The 24,547-nt window shown below is 42.6% G+C and overlaps 1 protein-coding gene across 20 annotated transcripts in view; it reads right to left on the bottom strand.

The window, feature by feature from the left end:
* MAGI1 (membrane associated guanylate kinase, WW and PDZ domain containing 1) overlaps positions 1-24,547 on the bottom strand; it is a 618,838-nt gene that overhangs the window by 43,527 nt on the left and 550,764 nt on the right. For all 20 annotated transcript variants that reach the window (XM_079934992.1, XM_079935000.1, XM_079935007.1 and 17 more), the window contains one exon: positions 3,659-3,690. In XM_079934992.1, the coding sequence (XP_079791118.1) occupies positions 3,659-3,690 (32 nt within the window). The remainder of the gene's footprint in view (positions 1-3,658; positions 3,691-24,547) is intronic.

Consider the following 24,547-nt stretch of genomic DNA (forward strand, 5'->3'; position numbering starts at 1 on the left):
GGGAAGTCCCTGTGAGAACTTTTTTAGGAACTCGGAAAACACTGTGTCCTTAGTGAAAACGTTATGCTTTTTTTTTTTGATCTGAAAATAAAAGCTAAGTAAATAATGTGGTTACCTATGCTGCGTAGGCTGCTGGGGAACTTGGAAGAATTCCATAGCTCTGTCACAGTATCTAATTCAATTTTTTTATAGCTTTTTATGTCTTTGGATGACTACTTCACTTAAGTTATTATCATTAAGAGCTGAATGAGTTTTATTATGTGAGTACTTGTTTTATGTTATATTTCTGCTTTGTTACCTTTTGAAAGTATATATATGCTCATCATACTTTAGGCCTCATGAGGAGGGTCTGTACAGATCTGCCTATTTATCTTTCCCCAGTTGTATGAGGACATGAATGTTTTCTGTTTTAGTTCCTGTTGTATACTAGCGCTGGGTCTGGCATGCAGGAGATACCCAATAAATATCTGTTGATGGAACAAATGCATAAAAAATTTTAGTGATTTGTGACAATAAATCCTTTTTTTGAAAGGAGCAATCAATAAATCATTTATAAGCTCCAAGAAGAAGGGCACCATCTTATTTATTATGTCATTTCCAATGGCTCACACCAAACCTGACACTTAGTAGTTTTTCAACACCAACTTGCTGAATGGAAGGATGAATGGATGAGTGGATAAAAGAGAAATGCACGGATAGATGAATGGATATATGGTGGATGGGTAAATGGACAAATGGACAGAGGAAAGAAGGGAGCAAAGGAAGCAATAGTTGGGAAATGAATTAGTGAAAAAACCTGGGTGAACACTGACCTAGAATTCAGGGTTTGGTGTGGTATTTAGAGTTTACAATGCTCATACGCAAAATCCTTGTGTGTGATCTCGACCAAGAGTCTCCGTTAAACCAGTTTCCAGTCAGGATGATTAAAGTGGACCACCGAGCCATTTTCCCAGTGAGGCCAAAACCTGACAGCAAATACGTCTTATTTTTGTCTCTGCCATTTGGCAGAAAAATCCCTGATGCTATGGATGTCCAGGTATTAAATTAGTTAAATTTTACTAAGACACTGCCGTTGTCCCCCTTGAGTATTTAAACCATAAATTTAACATGTACACTAAATCTAGCAGGTGAAATGGCTGCTTGAGAGTAAGTTATAGAGGCTATTCAGGAGGAGAAACGAGATCAAAAAGAGAAGTCCTGTTCTAATAAAAACCCAACTACTTAATTATTCAAAACCTTTATAGGAAAAAAAAAAGATATGAGGGCAAAGGAAGCTGTCAGTCACGTGAGCAAGCCAACAATTGCAGAAGTCTCTAAGAATAAAGAACAGACATGGTCCTGGGTTCAAACGGTATATCTCAGAGCTAATGGTAACTCTCAGCGTATCACAACCCAGGCACAATCGGTGTGCGTTTCATTCCGTAGCCCACCTGGCCCTGCCTGTCATCACAGGAATGACTTTCCGGAACCACGTCATCCAGCTTCCCCATGGATTCCCTCCGACCCTACCAGAACAATCCCATCATCAACTGTCTCTCTAGCAGGACCTCATCAAATTTCAAACTGGGAAAGGGAAACAGCTTTCAACCCACCTGTGCAGAACTCCCACTGATCACAGATGTTCGCAAGGGTCCACTGGCAACAGCAGACCTCGGCTGATATCCCCCTACTTTTGTACAGCAGCTGCCAGAGTGTGCCAGCAGTGCTGTGAAAGCCATCATCCCTGTCCTGGCAGAGAAACCAGCGAAGGACAAGCCCCAAGCTGGGGGATGGTTCTTTTCTAACCCAGCAACACACCAGTCTCTTAGCTTGTGGTAATTAAGAGCCAGCAGATTGTGGGCAACGCAATTAAGAGAGCTTTTTTTCCTAGGAATGCAGCCTGAGTAATTGGTTTGCTGCTTGTTCATGACATGACTTCCTCCAGAATAAACAGTCATGGGGAATTCTCTTAACTGACTTGGTGAATGCAAGCTCTGTACCTGTTTGATACCCTTTGAGTTCAATGGGGAATTCCAACACACTTTGGGGGAGAAGAGATGCAAATGACTCTACAAAAATCTTTTTGCACAGCAAGTTGAAATGGGATGCAAAATGAAACAGAACACCTTGCTACCCGATGTCATGCTGTGTGTGCCAAACTGTCCCCCCCCTCAGTATATGCTTCTGGTCAAGACTCCTTGCCATGTGGAGGGTGTAAAATAAGTCCATGCCTCAGGTAGCATGCTTGGGGCTGCAGGAGAGAAAAGGATGACTGTTGCTAATTCAAGCTCATGTGACACATCTCTCAGATGTGCTTCTATTTTTCTGAAGGCTGAATAGGTTTCTGACTGTGATCCTGGGAGGGGGAGACACACACACACACAGACACACACACAGACACACACAGACACACAGACAGGCACACACACACAGGCTTTGGCATCTCTGTGGTTCCAATGTAGACACCTACCAGCACTTCTCAGCCTGGACATTAACACAAAATGACAAGGGAAGCAGTCCCGAAGTCACGTGTTCCCATCACCATGGCACCATGCCACGGCAATCAATTACTGCAGGTTTTTCTCTTTGGAGAACTTAGGAGTAGGGTTTACAAATGCAGGAAGCTCCCTCTCTCATCTCCTGAATGAACTTCTGCCTCTTGCTGCCAGGCTTCGAGACAGGTGGAAAGAATTCAGCTGCAGCACTGTAAGCTGCAAAGTTTTAAAGTTCTCCGTTCCCGGATGGCAGAGGTTGTCAATTCCTCCTCCCCCCAATACTCTAAGCCACAAGGAAGTACACCCCTCTTTATCTTAATGTTAATGATTTTGGATGCTTCTTTCACCACATCAATTTCACAGGCATCAGAGTTCCAGATTTTGAGGATTTAAGTAGCATTTTAATTTGTTGTCAGTGCTCAGGGAGCAAAGGCTCACCACCACCAAGCGAAACGCTAGAGCCTCAAAGCTATTAGCGAACATGTCGACTAGGTAATGCATCTTCAGGGAAACCAGATTAGAAAGGACAGCATAACATTGATTTTTTTTTTTAAAGACTCCTATACCTGCAGCACAATACCACTAAAGCTGGCAAAACAACAAAGGATATTTCCACAACAAGGAAATGTCTTATTCTCAGGGCTGGGGCATTTTCCATGTGAGCATGGGCATATATACAGGACTGAGCAATTCTACCATAAACCTACAGGCTTTAAAATCCTTAAATAATTCATCACCCAGTGCAAAAGAAAGCTGAGGGAGGGAATCTACCCATGCGAATGGCTTGAAACACCAGCTGAGAGCAATGCTACTCAGGAAGCAGGTAGAGTTTTTTGGTTTTTCCTTCCCTCAAAAGAAACAGTAGTGTTTGTATCAAATTAAAACATCTAAGAAACTCATCCACTGGGATGAGAGTTGTGATGCATTTATACAGAGAAGATTCCAAACATGCATTCTTTATCCAGGCTCCCGCAGCCTGCCTGCAAATCACTAGACAGTTAAAGACAAACCCCAATACCTTCTATACCAAACGGATCCCCAGAACTTAATAAAACGAGCCCTGGTTTTTTGTCTCCTCCACCCACTGTAAAACACATTTAAGTCCAGCCAGATAGCGTCCCCTCCCACCACCAGCACCCCCCCCCCACCCCAAAACGAGCACCAAGTAACTGACAAGTCCTTACCGACTTTGGGCTCTTCTTGGGAACTGGCAGCCCTGGAAAAAACGCAACAAGGAGGGAAGCGGGGAAGAAATCATTAGCATATAAATGTTACCTTCTCCTTAAAGAACAATCCCCAGGTGCTTCATGGCAACCTAGCCATCTGCAGAGTTATGTCAGATTTCTCCCCAGCATCGGAGTTACCAGGCTGTTCATATCGAATCAAAGCAGAGGGAGGAGGAGAGGGAGAGGCAGGAGATCTATCTGCATTAGCTATGCTGACTGGTACTGCAGCAGCCTGGAGGCTGGGAAAAGAAATTCACAGACCTCAGCGGCCTGGGAAATTGAACACTTGGACAGAATCTCAAATGCTCTTCTGGATTAAGAGCGACTTAATTTACAGTTAAGTCCAGGATATTTCCTTTCCTGTCCACTTGTCAACTGAAGTGGTCCAATCAGGACAGAGGAAGGGGGTGTATATTTAGTTTCAGAGGAGCAAATGGTTAAAATTAAATTTTTTTTTGTCTTTCTTTTTTTTCTTCCTTTTTTTTTTTTTTCCTCTGCCTTTTAGGAGAGGAAATGCCTTCTTTACTTGAATGAGCTGAACACCAAAACAAAAACGGATGCTCTTTTGCCAGAACAGGACACAAATCCAAGCTGGTTTAGGACACCCTCTGGATCGTCAGCACACCCCTTCACACATCATTCATCCGAGCAAACTCCTATTCCGTTTGCTGGGACTAGCCCCTCAAAAGCAGGCTGCTGGGGAATGAAAAGAGAAATTTCATGGAGCTGAGAGAAAAAGATAATAATGCAGAAAGAGAAAGGCAGAGGAGAAAAAGGGGCTCACAGAACCTTGCTGGCTCTTCCAAAACCCTGTCTTTAGTGGCAGGGTGAGAGCTGAAAGGGGCCGCTGATCTCACTTCTGGGAAAGTCAGAAGCCATTAGGGGCAGACTTATAGAAAATCTGTCACCAAGGGAGTGTGGCAAAGGAGGGCTGGAAAGGAAAATAAAAACATTTATCAGTGTTTTGAAAGTAATCATTTCTGCAAGCAGTTCTCTCATTTTGTTTTTTAATTTTTGGTTTGAGCCAAGGTTAGAATACAAAATGCAGATTCCACCCACGTTAGGCACAATGCAGGACCTGACGTATTGGGATCTGATGATTTTGCACCGGAAAGGTCAACCTTTTTTAGAACATGATCCCTAGGCAGTGTAACGATTTCAACTCTCCTGGAAGTGACTTGTCAAACGAGGAGCCGTGCTAAGTTCAGCGCAAGTAACAGGAGGCCGCGGGAGTGGGTGAGTAGTAGGAAGCCACCCAGAGGAGCGCTGCTAATGGGCGCCCTGCACGAGAGGCGTGACAGGGACTGCTCATCCCCACAGGCAGTGGAGGCACTCTTCTGGCACGGCTCGTCACATCACCAAAAGGAGGTCACCACGGCCTGGCACAGGGGCTCTGGGACTTCAGAATGCACATGGAGGACGTGGTAGCTTCTTCTCAATGCAGGATCCCAGGACCCACCCTCAGGGGCCAAGGAATCTGCAGTATGAGCAAACATCCCAGAAGATTCTGACAAAGAAGGTTGGAGGACCCCATTTAAGGAAACCATAATACAGTAGAATGAGGATTATTACTCTTTCAAGTGCGGCAAACTCGGATAGGCTACCTTCAGCGAGTTGCTTTAAAGTCCTCTGCGCCTCAGTTTTTCAATTTATGAAGTGGAGAGAATAAGACTCATTGTACTCGTTGTGATAATTAAATAGACAAAATGTTTAAAAGCCTCATACTTGGCACAGGGCAGGCCCTCAAGTGTCAACCCCTTTTACTTTCCTTTGCTAATTTACACCATTCGGGGAAAAAAAAAAGTGGTTACGGTTATCTTACTCTAATTAGGAAAACTCATTTGCCTAGCATGCTAAAATGCAAAAAATACGTAGGGGAAATATTTTGCCTATGGATGAGAATAACTGTCTTGAGCAATTTAGATGTCATTTTTCTTAAAAATAATTATTAGGTGCCTTAATTTGTTCATTAATGTGATTCCCTTAAGGAATTCTATCAAGTTATATTAGTTTGGGTCACTGGGTACACTTCGAAATGGTCAAATATCACATCCTTAAATACAGATTTTTCCCTAATTCAGACTGACGTTCTTAGCTCACTGGAATAAGCAGCACTTCACTGGAGTGAGGTTTTACTAGACTTGATGTCACCCAAGATCCCAATGACCCTCTACAGAACTTTGTAAAGAATCTCCAACTAGTTAGGAGAAGTCTGGGAAAATGACCTCGATCCACACTCTGCTCATCATTTCTAAAACTCTGACCATCTTAAATTCTCAACCTGTTAAGATTTTCATGTATAAAATAAACAGCACCGTGGATTCTCTATCAGAGAGAAGCATTCGCACACACATCCAACGGTTATGCAGGTAAAAGGATGCTCAGTGCAGCACGGCTGGTATAAAGGGAACCTGGAAATGACTGGAAGTTCTAGATAAACTCAGGGACACCCAACCTATGAAGCCGTCCGCAGAGGTTAAAAGGTACGAGCTAACTCTATGGGTAACAGCATGGATGGTCTCCAAACTATAACGTTGAATGAGAACAGCATGAGGTAGAAGGGCAGCCATAGAAGACAGGTGTTAAACATATTCAGACACACACCCTCTCCTTGACTGTCACACATGAAAACTGGTAACTGAAGTACTGTATTTCCGGTGGGGAAACAAGGGGCAGGGACTGGATGGACTAATTTAAGCAGACTTCAGCCTTAATCTAGAATTCTTTTCAACAACACCAAATTCACATCTTGCTGAGGCAATAAAATATTAATTTAAAAGTAAACGTTAATTAATTCAGAGCTATTCAGATAGACTGAAAATAGCCGGGAAGACCTGATGGGAAGCACTAAAAGACATCACCGGAAGAATTCCCCAAGACCGAGAGGTCCTGGTATGTGGCCCTTGTCTAGCTGGAGGTGACTGCGGCCGTCCCACACTGGATGGGTGACAGAAAGCGATGGGTGACAGCACGATCCCACAATTGATGGCGCGTCAGTGGGTTTCCTTAGGGCAAAGGCACACTTTGTGCTCCCAGTGGAAGCGGGAAGCTTACTTGTAGGAATCGTGTCACATATTACATACGAGGCATATGGACAGAAACAGCACCTGTCCTAAGAGGCTCGTCTGCTCCCTTCGGGGAGAGGAAGGGGAATTTTGAGAAGAGGCAGCAGGAAGAATCCACGGAGAGCACCATCTGCTCTTAGAGCCTGGGAGGTGGCAAATGCTACTTCAAAGGGATCCCAGAAAATTTCACGGGAAAGTGTACCTTCAAAGTGGGAGTCTAAGTGTGATCTACAGAAGTGAGAAAAGCTTGGGACCTGAATTTCTCAAGTTCCCAATGAAAAAGGTGTCCCTTTGGAGAAAACAAATGGCAAATTCTTTGCTAGTGACTGAGATCTGACCAATCAACATGAGGAGGAGGAAGAATCTCTTTCCCTTAAATATCAAGGCCATAAACTACACTACTGAACATGTTCTCATATAACTAAATGGCAAATGTTATTCTTGGTGGAATTTTAAAAAGGTTGTACACAAAAGTTTATATGAAAAAAGTAAAAAATGTAACAGAATACATAAGCATTTGGAAACAAAGAACAGAAGGTTATACACTTAAACTGTATGTTCTTGGGCTCATGAGATCATGAATGGCTTTATTACCTATTTTAGAATCTTCTACAACAAGAAAAGCTTTATTTACTTATGAACATATACATACCCACAGATACCACAATAAACAAAAGTCTATACTGCCTCTGTACGACAAATGCAGCAAATTTCAGAACATTTTATCGCATTTTTCAATCTCTAGAGCCATCACCGACCTCTACATCCTCCAAGACTTGCTTACTTTTTCCCAAAATGAATATACACATAATGAGTTTCTTTAAGCATCCTACTGAAATTAAGACTTCTGTTTGTCCTAGTGACTAAATGGAAACAGGGAAGACATCGGAGAGCTCAGCTGAGCTATCAGGAAGCCAAAAAGAAGCCAATCACTGCCATTTTGGCACCGAGATGAACAAACCTGAGATGCTGGGAAAGAGACTGGACTTCCCTGGACCTCATTTCCTCTAGGTTTAAAGGAAGTGAGAATGTCAACCAACCTCACTATCTGAAAGAAGCAAGAAAAATCGTGCAAAGGGCTTGGAAAGGGTGAATGCTAAAGTCATTGTCAAATGCAAAGTGGATCTTCAAATAAGAAAACTGTACTGTGTCATCAATTTACTTTGACTTCATTGTGATATTCATCCCCTTTGTACTTGGTTTCTAGATTTGAGCATTTTAATGGAAACATTTGGTTTCCTCCTCAGCATTCTGACAAACACTATGTCACTAATCCACATGTCATCAAACACATGGGATTCTTTAGAGGGTTGCGTAGCAAAAGGCTGCATTAACAACTGTCCTGGTGCTGAATACGGTAATGCCATGTGTAAGAAGCAAGGAACTTATATATATTTAGAAAGAGAGAGAGTTAGTTCATGGAGCCCACGGAAAGCCACAGAAAGAAGACTGAGAACTTGGCCAGGGGCTACTCTTAGATTCCAAAGAGGCTAAGACTACTTCTGAGCACATTTTCATTTCAGACCCCACTAACCTTCTCTCTTATTCTGAAACCTATCAACACGTAATCCTACATGTAGGACTCAAAGATTACAGCTGACTTTAACTCACTAAACTTATCATTAGGAGTTTGTATTAAGAGAACAAGCAGAGAGTCTCACAGTGATTTACATAAAAAAGATGTTCAACACAGTGTTATTTAAAGAAGATAGAAAATGGAAACAATCTGAATTTCCAAGAACAAAGGAATGAGCAAACATATTGTTATATCAACAAGATGAAAATTTATGAATTCATTAAAAATGAATGGATTGTAAAAGTGAAGACTGCTTAGTGACGTGGGAAAATGGTAATGACATAAGATATGAAAAGCAGATTTAAAACTGCCAGAGGATATAAATTCATTGTTAAAAAATAGATATATGTATATATCACACATATATCATACACTCAAAGACTAGAGGAAGATGTATTAAAATGTTGCTTAAGAATGCTAGCATGAATAGATCATTCATATTCTTATTACTGGTATTTTCCAAGACTTTAATACAACAGAGCTGTAATCATAAACAGCTAATTGTTACTGAATGTTGCAGCCATACTGTGTGTGCTTGGATAATGGGATATACCTGTCAGCTTTAGTGCAGTGCTAGATTAAAAAATAACTGGAGGGCTTCCCTGGTGGCACAGTGGTTGAGAGTCCGCCTGCCGATGCAGGGGTCACGGGTTCGTGCCCCGGTCCGGGAAGATCCCACATGCCGCGGAGCGGCTGGGCCCGTGAGCCATGGCCACTGAGCCTGCGCATCCAGAGCCTGTGCTCCGCAACGGGAGAGGCCACAACAGTGAGAGGCCTACGTACGGCAAAAAAAAAAAAAAAAAAAACCTGGAATTTTTTTCTAGCTCTCTCTTGGCTCAGTGACTGCCATTTCTACTCAAGTGTCTGTGCTACTTACTAAATTATTGGGCCATGGCCTTGATTGAAAATGGGATAAAAAGCTGTTAGAGCCTCTCTGAAGCAAAGCTTCACAGAAGCACACAATTTTGCATACAAATTCAAGGAGCCTCTGAAACCTTGACCAGGGACCCTGAGAAACCCATTCTACTGGGGTCTACGATCCTCAGGGTAAATCATCTCCTCCAAGCACATGGCTATGGTGTTAGAATTCCTAGGGTGAGGTTCACTTTAGCTGAGTTTGTACCTCTAAGAAGAACAGTGGATGTAAAATACTTCATCTGCAAATACAGGGGACAATGTGAAGGATCAAGCAGAAAGGGAAAAGTTCCATTGCTTGCTTCTCCTTCTTCTTTCTTGGGAAGATCTAAAGGGCACAGCTAAATAAAATTTGAGGAGAGATACTGCATTAAAGAACACACCAGAACGCTAATATTTACCAGCAAAAATGCTGCTGCATGAAAAAATTATGAACCTAGTAGGTAATGATGATGGATCAAAATACTAAGAGATCAGCGAGGTACAGAAGGGAAGGGGTGCAGGAAAAACAGAGTGAGAAAACCTGTGATTTTCCTGGCAATGCAGAATTGATGATTATTTGACTGCAAACCAGTGGCTCTAAACAATTAACATTAATGGTCAGTAACCTTTCTAAAAAAAGCCATCTGCACCATTCTCTGCCAATTAGTATTTTGTTTGTTTTGTTTAATACATAATACATAAACCATGAAATAAATTTAAATTGCCCTTGCCTTACTGGTGAAATGCTAATAAGGACAGCTCAGAAAACTGAAAAAGGTAGGTACAGTCAGCCCTAATTTTCTCCACTGAGGGCAGGAAGGAAATTGGGGGAAATGCATTCACGCATTTAGGCAAACTGGGCTAAGGGCCTACTATGTGCCAAGAGCTGGCATGAGACAAAGCACTGAACTAAACCTGTAGTTCCTGAAAACAGGAACTAAACCTCCTGTTTTCACAGTGCTCACATTCTGTGGGGAAACAGAGAAGAAACAACTTCGCAAATAATTTCAGAGTGGGGCTTCCCTGGTGGCGCATTGGTTGAGAGTCTGCCTGCCGATGCAGGGGACACGGGTTCGTGCCCCGGTCCGGGAAGGTCCCACATGCCGCGGAGCGGCTGGGCCCGTGAGCCATGGCCACTGAGCCTGCGTGTCCGGAGCCTGTGCTCCGCAACGGGAGAGGCCACAGCAGTGAGAGGCCCACACACTGCAAAAAAAAAAAAATTTCAGAGTGATAACTTCGGTGATGAAAATGAAGCAGGATAATGGAACAGTAGCCTGGGATGCATGGCTAGTTTATACTCGGTGGCCAAGCATGTCTTGCTTGAAGACAGAGTATTTGAGCTAAGACTTGAATCATGAGAAGGGACCATCCATGTACCTATTCATCCATGCAAGACTGATTGAGCTCTGCCATATGCCTAGTGAAGCGTGACTCAAGAGATAAAGGTAAATCAGACATGGCCCTGACCTGGACGACTTCACAGTCTGTCTTAAAAGAGAAAGAAGCAAAGCAACACTTATAATGCAGTGTGGCCAGTGCTAAGTGCTGTGATAAGAGGGAGCACCACTGCTCTTGGGAGCATGAGAAACGAACGCTAATGCATTGTGAAGCAGGGGGCAGAGAGGACAATGGACACTGAAGGAGGGCCAGCATTTAAACACGGGGTCAAGGGCTTGGGAGCAACATGCAATAATTGATGCTAGATTGAATAATGATGATGACCTATTTTTTAAGGGTTTTTTTCTTCCCCTAAACTAATTAGTTTGCCAGCATAAACTCAAGGCCAAGTTTAAAACCAGAGTACATTTCCACTGAAGGACCTTACAAACACGATATATCACAAAACTGAATCCATAAAACCAAATAAAAAATGGTTCTAATTTAGACGTTTCATTTTTTTTCTCCTTCCTCTAGCCAAATACCATCATCAACCCTGCAGCATAATTTTTTAATGCAAATATGATACCAATTGCCAAGAATGAGAGCATCAGACTCAATGTCTCCAAAAAGATGAAGACGTTCTTTCCTTTGGGGGACCTCATAACGGTCATTAGGAAATATTACGGCCATCATATTTTAAAAAGACAGTTGGACTTCCGACGTATGGACTAAGTAGCTCCCAATGCTGTGTCAGGTGGCATTTTGTTAAGAAGATTAAGAATATAGTTGTACAGCTTTACAGCTATGGAGAAGTCTGCTTCAATTACACAGTACATATAGCCTAATAAATATGTCCTGAAGAGAAATAAATGGCTTGCAAGGCTGCTGATTGCTAATGGTTTACAGAGCCTTTCACCTCAAAGTCATAAGCCTTGAACTGGCACAGGTGAGGAGAGACAGGAGTCATTAATACTTTGGGCTGCTCCAAAACCTAGGTGAGATGGATGAATTGCCCTCATGCAATTCCTAAAAGACAAATGGTCACTTCAGAAAGGGTACCATTGAAATAACATGGATAGTCCTACTGTTGGCTTTTGAAAACCTGAAAAACACCTTGAAGGGTCACCAACTCAGCTTCTCCTCTCATTTGTTAAAAAATAAGTAAATAAAAACAGGGTCTTCACAGACGTAGAGAATGGACTTGAGCACACGGGGAGGGGGAAGGGTAAGCTGGGACGAAATGAGAGAGTAGCATTGACATATATACACTACCAAATGTAAAATCGATAGCTAGTGGGAAGCAGGCACATAGCACAGGGAGATCAGCGCGGTGCTTTGTGACCACCTAGAGGGGTGGGATAGGGAGGGTGGGAGGGAGACACAAGTGAGAGGGGATATGGGGATATATGTATACATATAGCTGATGCACTTTGTTATACAGGAGAAACTAACACAACATTGTAAAGCAATTATACTCCAGTAAAGATGTTAAATAAAAAAAAATAATTAAAAAAAAATTTAAAGGGGGTCTTCAAAAGCAAGGGCTGAGTGCAAAAATAACAAGAACTGAGAGCTTGCCTTTGACATACATTTATTCTTCATAACTGCTAAGTACTAATAGCATCCCTATTATTACAGATGAGAAAATTGATACACTGGTGGTTAAATAACACGGCTAAGGCCACACAGTTAGGTGAACAGCTGCCTGAAGACTTGGTCTAATGCCAAGTTTGAGCTTTTAAACACTGAACTGTACAGTCTCATTCAAAGGTGTTTCATCTATTTTGGATCACAGCCCATTATGAAGGGATTAAAATGACAGTGTTGGTGCATACAAAGTGTATTCATAGCAAATTTTGCATATAGCTTCATGGAATATATGGCTATCAACCTATAGGTCAATGGATCGAGGTATCTTGGACCCATAACTGTGATGTGAATCTAGGAAGAGGGTTTCCTTTCTACAAGTAGCACGGAAGTCTATGCACAGTCAATCAAGTTCTTAAGATGTCTGTGATATCTTAAGATCCACAGACTTGCAGTACCAAGTCACAGTATGGAAACCATTGGCCATCTAAAGCTACACATGCTAAAATATAACAAGATGGGTCTCTAATTTGAAGGCAATGAAGCCAGTCTTTTAAGCTGTTGTACATAACGAACAGGTTGGCTGGACACCAAGCCCTATGGAATACTTTCGAAAGCCTCTACTTTTTTCGAGCTTGAAAATGTGTTCTGACACTACCTGATAATAGGATTTTTTTAAAAAATTGGTGATAGGGAAAAGATGGAGAGAGTCAGAAGGAGAGTGAGTTACGGCATCTTCTCTCCAGGAGGGAAAAGAAAAAGAACTATAAAAGTCAACTTAAAAAGTCCACTAAGGGCTTCGCTGGTGGCACAGTAGTTAAGAATCCACCTGCCAATGCAGTAGACACGAGTTCGAGCCCTGGTCCGGGAAGGTCCTACATGCCGCAGAGCAACTAAGCCCGTGCTCCACAACTACTGAGCCTGCGCTCTAGAGCCCGTGAGCCACGACTACTGAGCCTGTGTGCCGCAACTACTGAAGCCCAGGCACCCTACAAGAGAAACCGCCGCAATGAGAGGCCCGTGCACCCCAATGAAGAGTAGCCCCCGCTCGCCGCAACCAAAGAAAGCTCGTGTGCAGAAACAAAGACCCAACGCAGCCAAAAATAAATTGAAAAAGAAGTCCGTTAATTTGTCATGATGTTCTATGAGGCCAATCTTTGTTCTCCAGGGAATATTCCTACCAAGATCTACTTAAAAGAGTGGAATTAAGCCACTTTTTCAAATGGTTCCAGGAAAGCCCTCTACCTCTCTGTGGGTTAGAAATGTTTGTAATTTGGGTATTTGGGATAAGATCTTACCTTAGTCTATAAATGCTTCTACCTCTTAGGAAGACTCCCCAGCTGGCTCTCCTACCACCTGTATTTCAAATTTGAATTGCTTTCTGCGCAAATGCTTAAGGGTTGGCCCTGTTATACCCATTCTTTCTTATCGACAGTTCATCAAGGTCTCCCTGGGACAGGAGAGACAACTTGTCTCCAAGGCACTGCCTCCAAAGTGAAAAGTTTGACTTTTAGCTGCATAGGATGTATGGTGAGGATTATGAAACAATAGCTCAAAATAGCTCATTGAAAGAAAAAAACGATAAGGATTCCTTTCCTGGGGTGAAAAAACAGGATGCTGTGTGGGCCCTTATTTTAAAGTCACTGGCCCCAAAGGGAAACCTATCACTGTAATTGGTACCAAGACGTTTCTAGGTTAAAAAAAAAAAAAAAAAAATACATGCCAGGATCCTTTTCTTCAGGATTTCTGCCTTTTAGGATGACTCTTATCGTGGATGCTTATTTTTAGCAATGTAAGTTAGGCACAGGACCAAGTAAGAGATCCAGGAGGGTATCCTGAGTTTTCTACTTACAGGACACCAAATCCCTAAAATCTGAAGCCTTTCTTGAGGCTTCTTTATTTTTCTTACCATGTTCATCTCCAAAATGTATCCTGAAATGTCTGTTCATCTCCACTACCACCGTCTTTTCTTGCCTAGGTGATGGCAAGCGCCAAATTCCTGGTCTCTCTGTTTTATTCTTTATCCCCTTTAATGCATTATCCACACAGAGACCAGAGACATCCTTCTACAGCAAAAATCAGATTATATGGACTCCTGACTACATATCCCTGTGGCTTCCCAACACAGTTTCAACAAAACACAAACTCTTTCTGTGTCCCACAAAGCCCTCCTCGCTCTGAGCCTGCCTGCCTCTTTAAATCCCAGCACACTTCCCCTTGATCATGCACCCCAGCCAGACTGGCACTCTCTCCACTTCCGGGCTCATTCCTTTCATTCCTCTGGGCATTTTCACTGGCTGTTCCCTCTGTCTGCAACACTGTGCCTGCAATCTACGTGGGAGCAGCTTATTCTCATTACTCAGGGCTCTCCTCAAATGTCACTTCTTCAGAGAAGCCATCCAGGGATCCAGGCCATCAGCAGATTGGAAACGACCTTTTCTGTCCCACTGTATTCACACAGCCCAATTTGTTTTCATAGACCCTGTGGCTCTCTAAAATCAATACATTTGTTTACTTGTTTATCGTTTCTATTGTTTATTGTTATCATTTACTTATTTATTGTCTCCATTTCAGGGACCTTGTATCTTATGCTACGGGTAGCCTCCCCGCCCTTGAACGGTATGTGGTCCCCAGTTCAATAAATATCTTTGGAAGGAATGCATGACTGTTGCGAGCTTATGAAGTGAGTCTCTGTCTTGAGGGATGCAGGAAGCGTGGATGAGGTAAAGGGGAGGGCGGCTTGGCCTCTCTTCTGATCACCATCATCACTGCGGTGACTACTTAACAGCTCTTGATCCTTGGGCTGCTCCTTGATTTATTGGTGAGCTGCCAGGCTCGGCTCCACTCACCTCCACCTCCCTCTGCGTGGAGAGCAAGGTTCCGCTGTGCCACCTTGTGTTCTAAATTCCTTATCACAACGGATGGGAAGCGCTCAACTCTCAGACTTAACTGGAGGCTCACAAAGCAACCCCAAGCCCAACAGTGACTGGTCCCAGCACATGAGTGTGTTCTCAGGGGCTCTTGGAGAATCTACGCACATTTTCACTTAAGGACACCTTCAGGTCTTTCCTTAGAAAAGTAACTTTTATGACAACACTGAATTAAAAAGCTCCAAATGTCTCACCCTTCCCCACAAAAGGCAAACACACACTGATGAAAACTATTTCAGGTTCCTTTCTTCAGCCAAATCCATGAATCTCTCGAGCAGTTTTAACAGCCTTATTGGGTGTGACAATCACTTTTCTGTCACAATGTACTTCTGCCAAATAGGACGGCAATTTTCCTGTCTGCTCGGTAAGGGCGTCTATTATTCAGGCATTTCAATTAACTTCATTACCGAACTGCTTAATTGCGACGGAAGCCACCGCTGGCACCGAATCAAACTTGGCTCCCATCTCTTAAATGCAGAAGATCATATTAGCTTTGGAAGGCAGGGGTCATGGTTAACAACCGCAAGGGGATCCGACTTGTGGGTCCAGAAGCACTGCATTATTCAAAGTGTCTGGCAGTCAGACCTAAAGGGCCATTTACTAAAGAGTCATGTTTTTCTAAAAGAGCAAAGGACATAGGATGAGCAGCCCCATTCATCTCCCATGGAGATATTAAATGTCTTCAAAATCCTCTCGCTGAAACAATATCTGCCCTGGTCTAAGCGATTACGTGAATTACAGAGGAAGAAAAGCTGTTGCCCTGACTTTGTGCGTTTCTAATGCTTGCTGCCCCATACAGCTGTGGGAAGCAGCAGAAGCTTATGCTTTGTTCAACTATCAGATTTCAGGATTCAGTGAGTCAATACTCATTCCTCCACTTGGATTTGCTTAAAGGCAGAATATGTGAATCAGTTTCCCTCCCATACACTCCAACACACACACTGTCCCACTCAGGATGAATATCAATTAGAAAGAACTTTTATCGGTCAAGTACATTTAAGAGGCAAGTGAAATTCAAGGACCTCAAGGCCATTTAATGAAATATTTTAGCTGGGAAAGAGATACACAGCCGGGCACTGCTGTGAAGAAGTGCACTGCATTGATGGCAGGGAAGAGTAAGTAACAGAAATTCACACTGGAAACAACATAGATGATCCCCCAGTAAGCATTTATAGTGCAGAAGATACTCAACATGTTTCTCATGGTAGAGATCAAAGCCAGAATCCTTTTGCTCCCTCTCCTGTTTGATTTTGGCAGGTGTTTTTTTTTTTTTTTAAAGGAAATGAGGCTCTAATCAGGTTTAGAACTTAATGCAAATACACTGGAAATGGATTTTTAAAAGCTGTCATAAAATTTTTGAGACTGCTTTTTGTATGGAAGAAATTAGCCATGGATATTTTGGGGTGCCCCATGCACAGTGAATGTGTACTGTTCACCCAATTTTTCTCTTGCTTTTGGATTGAACATTCTCTGGGTTACCCTAATAACTTATACATGACAAAGAATTTCTGAAAGAGTCTAACCAAAAAATGTAGTATTTTGTAGGGGCAACACAGAGAAACGTGATGAAGCCATCCCTGGCCTTGAGCTCAAGCTGAGCTTCTCCCTAAATTAAGAGACCATGGAAGTACTTGGTAAGACAAAGGCAGAGGTTCCCATTGCCCTTCCCATGGTTTGGATTCTAGACCCCCACTCACACATTACTTCCAAGCATCCTTCCTCCTTTCCTCTTCTCTCCCTAACTTCCTGACAGCCTCCTTCCTTGCAGCAGTGATTCCTGCATTTTAGATTTCAGGGACCAGCAAATTTTCACTAAACAGATTTGAGCGACTGGTCACAAGGTGCCAATTCCTTATTCTGCAAACTAGGAACATTGAAAAGGGGGAGGTAAATAACAACCGACTACCATTCCATAAGTGAAAGGATAGTTCAGCAGAGGAAAAAAAAAAAAAAAAACAGGAAGGATATAATCTCTAAAAGAGAGTCTTACACCTTTGAAAAACTTCACTTCATGAATAACCTGCTACTCTATCCTGCTTTTTCTCATTTCACTGTTTACTGAAAATCACTGTCACCACAGACCAGAAGAAGGAACACCTCCAGCCACGTTTTTTCTTCAGGCGCCTCTTTTTTGCCTTCTCTTTTCTCTACCCCAGAAAACTACTCCTAAAGTACTGAAAATGGTAGGACCACCTGAGTATTTCTCATCCACCTCCTTTCTCCTAAGCCCCAACCAACCCTACAGAGCAGTCAACCCTCCATCAGGACGGGGCAGCAGTGTGGGTAAATGAGCCCTCATCTCATTCCATCCTCACTGCAGTACTGAGGAAGGTACAGGTCCATTTATATTTCAGATGATAATGCAGAGGCTTGGGGACATTGCCCATAGCTGGCTCAGGCTGTGTTGCTAGTGAGTGGCAGAGAGGAGGCCAGAAGGGAGATGTGACATGGCCAAGGGGTACTTCCATCACTGAGCTGATGCAGAAGCAACGACTGAGGAGAAATGGGGACTTCTCCCGTGAAATCTCTTCAATCCAAGTTCAACACACAAAAATCCATAAACTGATTTCATTTGCATCTTAAAAAAAATAAGACGCAGGATTTCCAAGAAGTAAAAACAAAGGGTGTCAAAGGGGTTAAAGCCATGGTTCCCAGTCCAGGTTGCTGCTGCCCTTCAGGGGACATTGGCCATGTCTGAAGACACTGCTGGGTATCATTGCTGGGGAGGAGGAGAGTGCTGCTGGCCTCCAGCGGGTACAGGCCAGGGGCGCTGTGACATCTCCCATGCACAGGACAGCCCCTCACAATAAAGAATCATCCAGGCCAAGAGTGCGCAGTCTGAGAAACTCTGGGATAAAAAACAACTGTCTCTTCTTCCTTCACCCACCAAAGTCAAAGTGAAAAGTGGCTTTGCAGGGGCAGACTACATAAACAAAGAACCCCATGAATTCATAGGCACTGCTTTTATTTTTCCAGTGCAAGCATTTCCCCCTTTGGTCAATGGTATCTATGGCAAAAGTAATGACGGAGAACATTTTTCAATTTAGAAACAACATAAATATCTCAGGAAGCACAGACCTAATTCCAACTATCTCCAAATGATTAAAATAAACTGATTAGTGTTTATGCAACTACAAGAAAGCTTTTTTATTTTATTTTATTTTACTTTTTTTTTGTGTGGTACGCGGGCCTCTCACTGTCGTGGCCTCTCCCATTGCAGAGCACAGGCTCCGGACGTGCAGGCTCAGCGGCCACGCCTCACGGGCCTAGCCGTTCCGTGGCCTGTGGGATCTTCCCAGACCGGGGCACGAACCCGTGTCCCCTGCATCGGCAGGCGGACTCTCAACCACTGTGCCACCAGGGAAGCCCAAGAAAGCTTTTTTAAATACAGAGTTTTCGATGGGTTCCTCATGCCATGGCCTCTGAACATACTAACTGTCAAAATAAATATCTAATAAAAACTTAGGATGCTGAATGAGGTGAGCTGATAGCCGACACCAGGGATGGAAAGGAATTCCCTCTATTACAGAATCTTAAAATTGCTCCACGTTGCTGTTTCCTAGCTATTATGACTGCTACTCTAACATACAGTACAAAAGGATCCTTTGAATAACTGTGCCTCAAAAGTTAAAATCACAAAAACAGTATATGAGAATTTTTCAAGGCAAAGGTTATATGGCAAATGGAATTTCTAGAAAAAGAATTAAGCACGAGGAAATGGAGAGGATGTGATTAACCACGCTGTATTTTAGATGTTTACTTGCACATCATTCATCTATTATGAGAGATTAGCACAGTGCTGAAGTTTCACTGAATGAAAGAAAGAATGAATAGTGTTTGCTGTATGTGGTGAGAAACAAGAAACATTGAGAACATTAGAAACACAAAAAGGAACAGGAATATAAAATAAAACTAGGTACCAACTTGGCATCAAAAAGGCAAGTTCCATTTTGCCAGTGGAAACAACACTCCTAAGGACCCACTGCTATTTTCAGACATTAAGATTCTACCAACAAGGGCTTCCCTGGTGGCACAGGGATTGAGAGTCCACCTGCTGATGCAGGGGACGCAGGTTCGTGCCCCGGTCCGGGAAGATCCCACATTCCGCGGAGCGGCTGGGCCCGTGAGCCATGGCCGCTGAGCCTGCGCGTCCGGAGCCTGTGCTCCGCAATTAGAGAGGCCACAGCAGTGAGAGGCCCGCGTACTGCAGAAAAAAAAAAAAAAAAAAGATTCTACCAACAAGATTTCAGAACCTAAAAGGATTATGTTCATAAATAAGGGACATGACTAATCTCTAAGCAGGAATACAAAAAGGGGGAATAACAGGCAAGGTACAAATTGGGGAATGTTTTTAAATCTGTAGGTGGCAATGCAAAGACAGACTCAATAAAAACCACAGCAGACACTTAACTCCAGATGGTGGTTAAGAATGTGTGATTTAATTTGAGGAAAATGAAGGAAGGTGGAAAAATATTACCCCGAGTAAACTCTCTGCCTCAGAGAACAGTTTTGAAAATGTTCAGAACTGCAAAATGCTTAGAGGGGAGGCTAGGAAGATATCTCTTCCAATAAAGAGAATCTCAATGAAGGGAGGTTGCAAAACTAGTATCAGAGAAGGCAAAATAATAATAAGAAGAAATGTAATAACGTTCCTCATAGCAGATGCTTTTCGCATCGGAGTCCCCATCCCAAGGAGGTGATCACTGGTTAATTTTCATATGGAACTAAAGTAAAGGTAGAAAATAAACTCCAGCATCAAGGGAAAAAAAAGTCTGAGGATATCTTCTTTCTTTTGTTTAAAAAAAAAAAAAAGTATAAATTAAACCAAAAAGAAAGGAAAAGCAGCCAGTTCCTGAAGTTTTGAGATGATGATGGTAAAAAGAAATGTCTAGGAAACAGGCCCACGGCAGGTCCATGCCCTCCATGCTCCCCTGTCAGTACCTGCACGCATGCTGTCTTTGGGTCTCAAACTCCGCTGTCTGCGGGCAGCGGGCAAGTAATGCAGAAGAGTGTGTGAGGCCAGATGGAAGATAAAAGGGAATGGCAGGCCTGTGGCAAACTGGAATTGTTGGTGCCAGATAAAGGCATGCAAATTTTAAAAGACTTTTTAAAGAGACTGCTAAAAAATACATGAGTGGGTCATGCCAAATCGGGGGAGGGGGTGTAGGGGCAGGTACGCTACTGGGCAGAGATCAGGGATTCTGTTAAACATCCTACAGTTCACAGGATGGACCCCTGTAACGAAGAATTATCTGGCCCTAAGCAGGGTGGATAAATTGGGAGATTGGGATTGACATATACACACTACTATATATAAAAGAGATAACTAATAAGGGCCTACTGTGTAGCACAGGGAACTCTACTTAATACTCTGTAATGACCTATATGGGAAAAGAATCTAAAAAAGAGTGGGTATATGTATATGTATAACAGATTCACTTTGTGGTTCACCTGAAACTAACATAACATTGTAAATCAACTATGCTCCAATAAATTTAAAAAAAAAAATGTTTTCTTGGAACGTTACCAATCCATTTGCTTCCATATCATCTGCAACAAGGGCAGAGGAGAGCAGAGGTGACAGAAACCGTATGGCCCACAAAGCAAAAATACTGACCAATCTGGCCCTTCCCAGAAGAGTCTGCCAACCCTGATTCTGAGTCAACATACTAAGTCCTATTGACCCTCCAAACACATCCCCAATGCCCCACTTCCCCAGTCCCCACTGCCATCACCTGATTCTACGCTGCCAACTCCCTTCTCCAACCACAATGGCCCTACTGGGTCTCCCCCTTCCATGCCAACTCCTCTAAAATCTACTCTTCCCACATACGCCAGAGGGACTGTCTAACAGTGTTAATGAGATCTCATCCCTTCATTGCTTAAAACTGAACATCACACAGAAAATAAAATCCAAATTCCTAACCCTGGTTGTCGGTCTCTGAAACTCATCACCATTCCTCTTGCTCACCTTTCTTCAGCCACACTGTCCCACATTCTAGTTCTTTTCTGGGGCCTTTGCACTAACTGTTCCTTGTTCGTGGAATGCTGTTTCCTTCCTTGTGGTCATTCAAATCTCACCACCTAATCGAAAGCAGCCCTCTCGGCCCTACCCTTAAAACTTCATCCAGTTTTATTTTCTTCACAGCACTTCTCTCTGCATGATATCTTCTTGTTCATCTGATTATTTCTGCCCTTTCTCTCCTTCCTCTAGAATAAAAGGTTCATGAAATCAGGAGCAAACTTGTTTGTTTTTGGATGACCTGTTTGATTCATAGCGCCTAGACAACGCCTGGCCCACCATGTTCATGAATTTGTCCCTGAAAAGGGGAAAACAAAAGAACCTCTTTACATTCAAATGTAGCCCTGTAGGGAGAAGCACAGAATGATTATTCTACAGCCTGCCGACCAATGTAATAATTCTAACTTGAAATTCCTACACTCTTCCAGAAAGGGGAAACGATGTCACCACTCTTTAATGAGAATTATAAATTACACACATTTATAATAAATAATACACAAAAACAGTAACTCGGTGCATTAAGTTTACCTTCAAGGAGGATGAGACATTCCCTTACCGGAAAAAAACAAAAACAAAAACAATAATGCGTTTTCGGTGTGCTGATCACTTTGCATTATGAATATAACAGGATTACAACTCAAACTATCCAACCAAGTCAAAACCTGCATATAAATGTTAGAACAAATAAAGGCAGTCTGCTTAGGTTTAAAAATTAGGACCAAAATCAATTTAAAAATTATGAGACCAAAAATCAGAGTTCTTTACTTAAGATGCTGAAAGTGAGGGGTAATTTGTATCCATTGTATGATGAAAGAACTAAAATAGAGACATTTTAAAATTTATCTCATCTTTTGCTATAAGTCGTCTCAAATGTAAATGTGGCCTACCCTCCTATAAAGAATTCTCAAGTAAAATGCTTGATAACTTTCAACCATGGCAATAAATCAAAACAGCAACTTAAAAACTGCATTAGAAATAAAGGCAGCTCCTTAATAGTAAACACAAACGGCAGCCTGTTTAGCACCGTGGAAGCGACAGCAAATTTGCTAAATTAACGTGAAAAACATTTAATAGCTAGGAAAATATTAGGTAGCACACTAGATTTGACAAGAGGACTCAACTTCCAAAATTACTAGAAAAACCAAGTACCACAGGTAAGCAGGGAGGTCAATTAGTTTGAGATATAGAATCAGATAAATATACCAAGAAAACTTCCACATCTTCCTTTTTAAACAGAGGTCTGACAAACAGTAAATGCTGATGATCATACAGCAGATTATATATTATTTTATATATAAGAATTTAAGGTGAATTTTTCTTGCATTAAAGTTTCTTCCTCTTTTGGAGATTGGTTCAAGATGGAGGAATAGAAGGACGTGAGCTCACTCCCTCTTGCAATAGCACCGGAATCACAACTAACTGCTGAATAATCAACAGGAAGACACTGGAACTCACCCAAAAAAGATACCCCACAACCAAAGACAAAGGAGAAGCTGCAGTGAGACAGTAGGAGGGGCACAATCACAATAAAGTCAAATCCCATAACCACTGGGTGGGTGAGTCACAAACTGGAGAGCAATCATACTATAGAAGTCCACCCACCGGAGTGAAGATTCTGAGCCCCACATCAGGCTTCCCAACTTGGGGGTCCGGCAATGGGACAAGGAATTCCCAGAGAATCAGACTTTGAAAGCTAGTGAGATTTGATTGCAGGACTTCAACAGGACTGGGGGAAACAGAGACTCCACTCTTGGAGGGCACACACAAAGCAGTGTGTGCATCAGGACCCAGGGTGAAGGAGCAGTGACCCTATAAGAGACTGAACCAGACCTACCTCCTAGTGTTGGAGGGTCTCCTGAAGAGGCAGGGGGCGGCTGTGGCTCACCACAGGGACAAGGACACTGGCAGCAGAAGTTCTGGGAAGTACTCCTCAGCGTGAGCCCTCCCGGAGTCCGCCATTAGCCCCACCAAAGAGCCTGTAGCCTCCAGGGCTGGGTCACCTCAGGCCAAACAACCAACCGGGAGGGAACTCAGCCCCACCCAACAGCAGACAAGCTGATTAAAGTTTTACTGAGCTCTGCCCATCAGAGCACCAACCAGCTCTACCCACCACCAGTTCCTCCCATCAGGAAGCTTGCACAAGCCTATTAGGTAGCCTAATCTACCAGAGGGCAGACAGCAGAAGCAAGAAGAACTACAGTCCTGCAGCCTGCGGAATGTAAAAACACAATCACAGAAAGTTAGATGAAATGAAACGGGAGAGGATTATGTCCCAGATGAAGGAACAAGATAAAACCCCCAAAAAACAACTAAATGAAGTGGAGATATGCAACCTTCCAGAAAAAGAATTCAGAATAATGATAGTGAAGATGATCCAGGACCTCAGAAAAAGAACGGAGGCAAAGATGCAGAGGATGCAAGATATGTTTATCAAAGACCTGGAAGAATTAAAAAACAAACACCTAGAAGAATTAAAGAACAAACAAACAGAGATGAACAATACAATAACTGAAATGAAAAATACACTAGAAGGAATCAATAGCAGAATAACTGAGGCAGAAGAATGAATAAGTGACCTGGAAAACAGAATGGTGGAATTCACTGCCATGGAACAGAATAAAGAAAAAAGAATGAAAAGAAATAAAGACAGCCTAAGAGACCTCTAGGACAACATTAAATGCACCAACATTTGCATTATAGGGGTCCCATAAGGAGAAGAGAGATAGAAAGGACCCAAAAAAATATTTGAAGAGATTAATAGTCAAAAATTTCCCTAACATGGGAAAGGAAATAGCCACCCAAGTCCAGGAAGCGCAGAGAGTCCCAGGCAGGATAAACCCAAGGAGAAACACGCCGAGACACACAGTAATCAAACCGACAAAAATCAAAGACAAAGAAAAATTATCAAAAGCAACAAGGGAAAAACGACAAATAACATACAAGGGTACTCCCATAAGGTTAACAGCTGATTTCTCAGCAGAAACTCTACAAGCCAGAAGGGAGTGGCATGATATATTTAAAGTGACAAAAGGGAAGAACCTACAACCAAGATTACTCTATCCAACAAGGATCTCATTCAGATACCACGGAGAAATCAAAAGCTTTACAGACAAGCAAAAGCTAAGAGAATTCAGCACCACCAAACCACCTCTACAACAAATGGAAAAGGAACTCCTCTAAGTGGGAAACACAAGAGAAGACAAGGACCTACAAAAACAAACACAAAACAATTAAGAAAATGGTAATAGGAACATACATATTGAAAATTACCTTAAATGTGAATGGATTAAATGCTCCAACCAAAAGACAGAGGCTCACTGAATGGATACAAAAACAAGACCCATATATATACTGTCTACAAGAGACCCACTTCAGACCTAGGGACACATA

The sequence above is a fragment of the Stenella coeruleoalba genome, assembly GCF_951394435.1.
Source record: "Stenella coeruleoalba genome assembly, chromosome: 10".
NCBI lineage: Eukaryota > Metazoa > Chordata > Mammalia > Artiodactyla > Delphinidae > Stenella > Stenella coeruleoalba.